This window comes from Cyberlindnera jadinii (assembly GCF_001661405.1).
Source record: "Cyberlindnera jadinii NRRL Y-1542 unplaced genomic scaffold CYBJAscaffold_14, whole genome shotgun sequence".
Taxonomy (NCBI): domain Eukaryota; kingdom Fungi; phylum Ascomycota; class Saccharomycetes; order Phaffomycetales; family Wickerhamomycetaceae; genus Williopsis; species Williopsis jadinii.
This window is the reverse complement of record NW_017963665.1, coordinates 273,133-278,633: the sequence shown is the minus strand read 5'-3', so window position 1 is coordinate 278,633 and position 5,501 is coordinate 273,133. Positions and strand designations below refer to the sequence as shown.

General features: G+C 42.4%; 4 protein-coding genes across 4 annotated transcripts in view; 1 reads left to right on the top strand and 3 right to left on the bottom strand.

Moving 5' to 3' along the window:
* The window catches only part of RRP42 (exosome non-catalytic core subunit RRP42), a gene marked incomplete at its 3' end in the record, with an annotated part of 1,695 nt that extends 398 nt beyond the window's left edge, over positions 1-1,297 (bottom strand). Inside the window, exon 1 of the mRNA XM_020217541.1 lies at positions 18-1,297. Within this exon, the coding sequence (XP_020068863.1) occupies positions 18-959 (942 nt within the window). The 5' untranslated portion in view covers positions 960-1,297. The remainder of the gene's footprint in view (positions 1-17) is intronic.
* A 359-nt stretch (positions 1,298-1,656) lies between these two features.
* Positions 1,657-2,363, bottom strand: TMA17 (Tma17p). The gene has a single exon (XM_020215667.1). The coding sequence runs from the start codon at positions 2,215-2,217 to the stop codon at positions 1,762-1,764; it is 456 nt and encodes a 151-aa protein (XP_020068862.1). The 5' UTR covers positions 2,218-2,363; the 3' UTR covers positions 1,657-1,761.
* Positions 2,364-2,567: 204 nt separating this feature from the next.
* Positions 2,568-4,686, top strand: TIP20 (Tip20p; the record flags this gene model as incomplete). The annotated part of the gene is made up of 1 exon (XM_020217412.1): positions 2,568-4,686. The coding sequence occupies exon 1, from the start codon at positions 2,575-2,577 to the stop codon at positions 4,684-4,686; it is 2,112 nt and encodes a 703-aa protein (XP_020068861.1). The 5' UTR covers positions 2,568-2,574.
* Positions 4,687-4,768: 82 nt separating this feature from the next.
* MRF1 (Mrf1p) overlaps positions 4,769-5,501 on the bottom strand; it is a gene marked incomplete at its 3' end in the record, with an annotated part of 3,378 nt that continues 2,645 nt past the window's right edge. The window contains exons 3-4 of the mRNA XM_020217411.1: positions 4,839-5,396; positions 4,769-4,786 (exon numbers count right to left, since the gene is read on the bottom strand). Coding sequence (XP_020068860.1) covers positions 4,769-4,786; positions 4,839-5,396 — 576 coding nt within the window. The remainder of the gene's footprint in view (positions 4,787-4,838; positions 5,397-5,501) is intronic.

The following is a 5,501-nucleotide window of genomic DNA, read 5'->3' as shown; positions in this document are numbered from 1 at the left end:
TCCAAAGCGGAGATCACAGAATTGGCAATGCTCGATACGAGATCGACACTTTTAACAATCAGAGCTGGATTTAGACTCTTGATGTTTGTCTCGCTAAGTCTTACTGTGCCCATAGGAGAGATTGGTTTGCCGTCAAACCAGCTCACTATGAGTCCATTATCACTAACTTCCATCTCTTCAGCACTAGGATCTATAATACAGTTCTCTCCGATGACAGCCACTGTGAAAATGACAGGGACGGTAACTTGTAACTTGACAAACTCATAATCGTGGAAAGTTGGTTGCTCTTCAATCTCCTTGTCGTCCACTGAGGAGGTCAGCTTTGGTAAGAATGTGCTTTGAAGGGCAAGGTATGTAGCCAATGACATCATGGTCAGTGGATGCGAGTAGGTAGCGATAACAAGGATATCGATGTAGAGCTTGTATGCAAACTTGGATGTCAAATTAAGCGATTCCCTTGGAATATGTTTGGCATATAACGACTGTAATGTCGACGTTAGACTTAGCGTATACGGCGAATCTTCTCTGTGGCCTGCAATTTCAAGATCCACAGACACAAGGTCTTGCTCTTGTGCTTTATCAACAACCTTGGCCTTGATACTAACAATGCATTCGCTACCGTCACTTAGAGTAATCTTTGATGAACCGTTTGATAGCTCTAGAAACCCAGTGTGTGATTGAATTGGTCTGAACTGTTTGATATTTCTGCCATCAGGCCTTATTATATGTTTGCTGTGTAATGATTCATAGAGATATGACCTTTCTGTAGCTGAGAGCAACATCCTTCTTGTGCCTTTTAACACTTCTTCATTGTGACCTGATTGATCAAAGCTCGATGGAAATTTTTCTCGTATTTTTTTGTACTGGCTCTCTGCGCATACCCACAACCCGGACACCACACCATACTTTGTTCTCATTACCTCTTTCTTACCGTATTCATAGCCAAGTACCTTAGCCATATGAAACTCATCGTTTGACAAATGAACGAACCTAGCACCAACAGGGCCAACGATACGTTCAACTTTGTTAATGAGTCTTCGTTCAAGTCTCTGGATTTTGTCTCTTTCTTCAACAGGGAAGACATGCCTTTCTGGATCGACGTTATCTCCTGCGTAATTGTTGACTTTATTGTCTGCAGTGATGCACTTAGCTGTCTATGAACTGACAGCATCTTTGCCTCTATACTCCGTGGTGAATCGTCAACTTGGTAAACGTGGACCGATACCTCTCGCAGTTTCCATTGGTATGACCAACTGGCGTCGTTCACAACGTTTCCCAAGCATACGTCTATTGTTGTCTCTCTATTCGGCGTGATTACAAAGCGAATAGCTGTATCCTTCACGTCCTGAGATGGTTATTAGTAACATTCGTACGACGTAGTAGAGTGAGGTTGCTCACCATTTTCTCGATGAATAGGCCAAATTCATCTGTTATTCGAATTCCAAGTGATTGCTGCTCCACATAGGGATCTGTCTCAACATCTACAACTGTTGTGAGATCCTCCAAAAACACGCGTAAACACAGGTCATCATTCCTGCCTCTCACTGGCTCAACCTCTATCGTAATCCCCGCAAGGCAGTGTCCTAAAAAGCACAATAGAAACAAGTACATCTAAAACAAACTAAGTTGTATAACGCAATTGTATCGTGGCATTGTTTACATGCTAAACAAAGCACAAACAAAAAAAACATAAACAAAGTACCATGGGGTGAAAACAACGCAAAGATCAAGACGGATATGACACAAAAAAAGGTCCCTAAACTAGATGAAGATACTGTTAGCCGCATTGGAGTCAAGCTTGTCGTTATCGGTATCAGCAGTCGCATATTGAGCAGATTTGGCGGAGCTTTCGGTAGACTTCACACCGCCTTCACTAGCATGATCAAGACGATTGTTGTTTAGCCCTCTGTGCTCCAACTCGTCGTCAACTTTATCGATTCTCTGCTGTTGATTTCTTATAACGATCCCATTTTCAGCAATGATCTCGTTGAACAAGGCCCTGTCGTCGGTGTTGACCTCGTTGAATTCATCATCGTCATCGTCACCACTATCGACCGGCTCACCATTTATGAGTCTGTATAGCTTCGTATTGGTTCTTTCCAACTTAGCAATCGATTTCTGCAATTGTTGCTTAACACTGAACAACTCATCATCCGTCACATCTCTCAATGCAACCGTGAACTCCTCAATCTGCACTGGTCTGTTGATGCTGGACATGTTCCTCTTCCCTAACGTGACGATACTTTGATTGAAAGGGTGACAACCGTTGTAAACAAACCGTATAACTAAGAAGGAATAACCACAGAAACCGGTGCACCCCTCTCCTCCATCAAATTTCTATAAACAAACGCCATCTATGCCAAAAGTCATTTTCAAACGAGTGGAGAAGCAATTGAGTTTTTACCGTCACCGGGGTAATGAAGTCTTGGACACGTCCTGTGTACAAAACCCGCGACAGACGGGACATTTGGGACATTTGGGACAACCGTTGGGTTTTCGAGAAGCTTCATCAACATTGCAAACAAAATAGACAGAATTCTGCCATTAACAACAGAGCAATCAGGCGTCAGAGTTATGACATCTTTCGAAAATTGGTTCACCACTGTGCACGATGTCTCTCAAGTGAACGAACGTATTGCTGAATTGGAAGGGCAAAGGTCGTTGTTGTTTAACAAGGATGATGACAAAGAGGACACAAGGGCATGGGATCTTGCCAACGAGATCAAATTAGCCATCGGCAATGAGGATGTGGAGACTTTGAACGCACTGATTAGTACCTATGGTGAAATCCAGGCTCTTGTTGCTGCGAAGAACTTGGTGTCTGAGAGGAAGAGGCTCATGGCACAGAGAAAGGACGTGGTACTATCTGAAGATCTCAAGAAGCAGCTAACAGATGATACGGGGTACAATTTTGAGCAGTGGAGGGAAGTTAAAGACCAACTACGCCAATTGCAGGATCCTCATTTGAAGCAGACATTGTCTGATACTCTGGATGGTCTTGTTATGTCTCACAAGGATGATTTCTACCTTGAGTTTGTCACTGCATTGCACGGTTTTAATTGGATGAAACAATCAGCTTTGTCCCCAGAATTGTTCGAATCTTTCACACAACTTGTGAATTTACAATCTCTGCTTTCGAATAAGCCTAAGTATCCAGATACTGTGTGGGCCTTCGACGCTATATCACAAAACTTTAGAGTTGGTTTCAACTATCATTTCAATTCGGATAAGCAGACAAACCGAATCGACAAACCAGAGTTGTTTCTCACCTACCTGCTTACTTATCTGTCAACACATATAATCAAGATAAACAAGATGTTCCCACTTGCAGACACTGAGCTCAACGATTGTTCAGCTCATACAGAGTTCATTACCAGCGCACTGGTCCCTGTTAGGGACAAGTTACAACAGTTCATTGGAATTTTGAGAAACAGCACCGAGGAGAAATCCACTGATACTGATCTTAGGCTGTTAATCCACCTTGTGAAGGAGACTGTCAATTTTGATGAACTCTTGGTTAATGAATACTTCTATGACCCTTTTAGCGATGGCCTTTGGCCAGGACTCTTCTCATGTTTTGACTACAGAGATCTTGAAAAATGGCTCAACCTTGAGAACAAATATGCCGACTCAAACTTCTTCACCATTGTTGATGCTCCAAACGTGTTCCAGATTGATTATTCCTCTGTAGGACACGATGAGCTCAAACCAACGGTGTCGTCAATCAAGTTGAAATACTTGTTCGAGTCCACCATTAAGAACTTTCAAAAGCTGTTCGTCCCAAATTACGAACTTAACAGCTCTTTACAGAAGTTTAAGCTGAAGCTGTTCTCCAGAATGTTCCTCGGGTTCCTCGAGATGTATTACAAGGCATTGAATGACGGTGCCACCGCATTTGCAGATTTGTTCAGGAAGACTAAATCCCTGTTGCACGCAACTAAGGGAAGTGAGGTTGACATCAGTGGATGTAACGGTTTAGAAAGACTGTTCCGTCTATACTGCTCTTTGAGATACACAATCAAATTTATCAAAGTTTGGGATAATGAGCTGATATTTGTTGAACTCAACAACTTGTTCAATAAGTATTCCAACACACAAACCTCTTCGTTATTTGCTACAATTTTGGGGAAATATACCACACTTGAAACCCAGGTCTTTCAGCTGATTATACAATTCCATACCAAGACTATTGATTCACTCATGAAGAAATACGTTGCCCTCAACACTTGGGATGTCCTTCAAGAACCAGAGAGTTACGCGGTCTCTGGTGAACTCGTCCCACTCATGGACACACTTCCAGAGCTGTTTGACTTCTCTGTGAAGGTGGTAACAAAGCATGAGTTGACAAAGATCAAGAATGCTGTCTCGTTATATCTTGCCAATTGTATCTTACAGAATGTCATCAAGGGCAATCATTTCTCTCGTGTTGGAGTGAAACAATTGGCTTTGGACTTTACAACTGTGTGGGAGAACTTGCAATTGAAGAGAAATTTCCCAACTTACTACAAGCTAGTTGAAGTCTTTAAGGTGCTAAGTGTAAACGGTGACGAGATTTCGTTGTATGGGCCATACTCTTCTGTATCTTCATACGCCAAAAGCGGCGATTTCAGTTCTTTGAAACAAGACTTGGATCTACAGTATTTGAAAGATGGTGATATATTAGATATTTTGCTCAGAATAAGCTAATAATCTCAGCCATGAAGTGCGTTTCATACATGTGTAGTTGATTCTATGTAAGCAGCGTCCGGGTCGGCATCTCTCTCTTCAACTATGTCCTCAGCGTTCTCTATACGTGGTATCGTTTGTGTTATCGTCTGTGTCAGTGTGGTTTCAGGAACTGACCAGTTTCTGAAATTGTTCAACATATCGTTAAAATTGGTCATCATGCCTGTGGGTCCTAGATCAAATATTGACTCGCCATCCTTTTGGTTGACCCATGACATATCAAGTGCCGTTGGTGCTGCATCATCACCTAGATCCAGCTCTTCGTTATCACGTTGTAAAGTATCACGATCGACCAGGGATTTGATCTCCTCCAAATTCTCCAAATCTGCAGAGCTATCCACTTTAGGCACTGTATGAGCATTCGGTGTGCTCTGGGTGAAATGGTTATTCACCATGTGTTCCACCACTTGCCATCCAAATGCATTAGCATATTTTCTTCTGACGATGATGTTGTTGTGAGCATCAGGTTCCAATTTAACCAACACTTTACGCCATGATAACCCTCTGTGCCATTCACGTGCTATATCATCCTCCAAGTCGTGGAATTTAGCCATTGGGTCCAAGTTTTGTAAGAAATTCTTCTTTCGTATCACTTTTGGTGGAATATCATCCTCTGTGTACATTCTATCGTGTACTATAACGTTTGGACGAGATGCTGGTGTGGTGATAAACTTCATTGGTGGCAGAGGTGGAAGTACGATGGAAGCAGCAGATTCGATCATCGAAGTCTTGGGGAATATGTTTCCTCTATTCTCCACCTCTTCTTTGGACTCAGA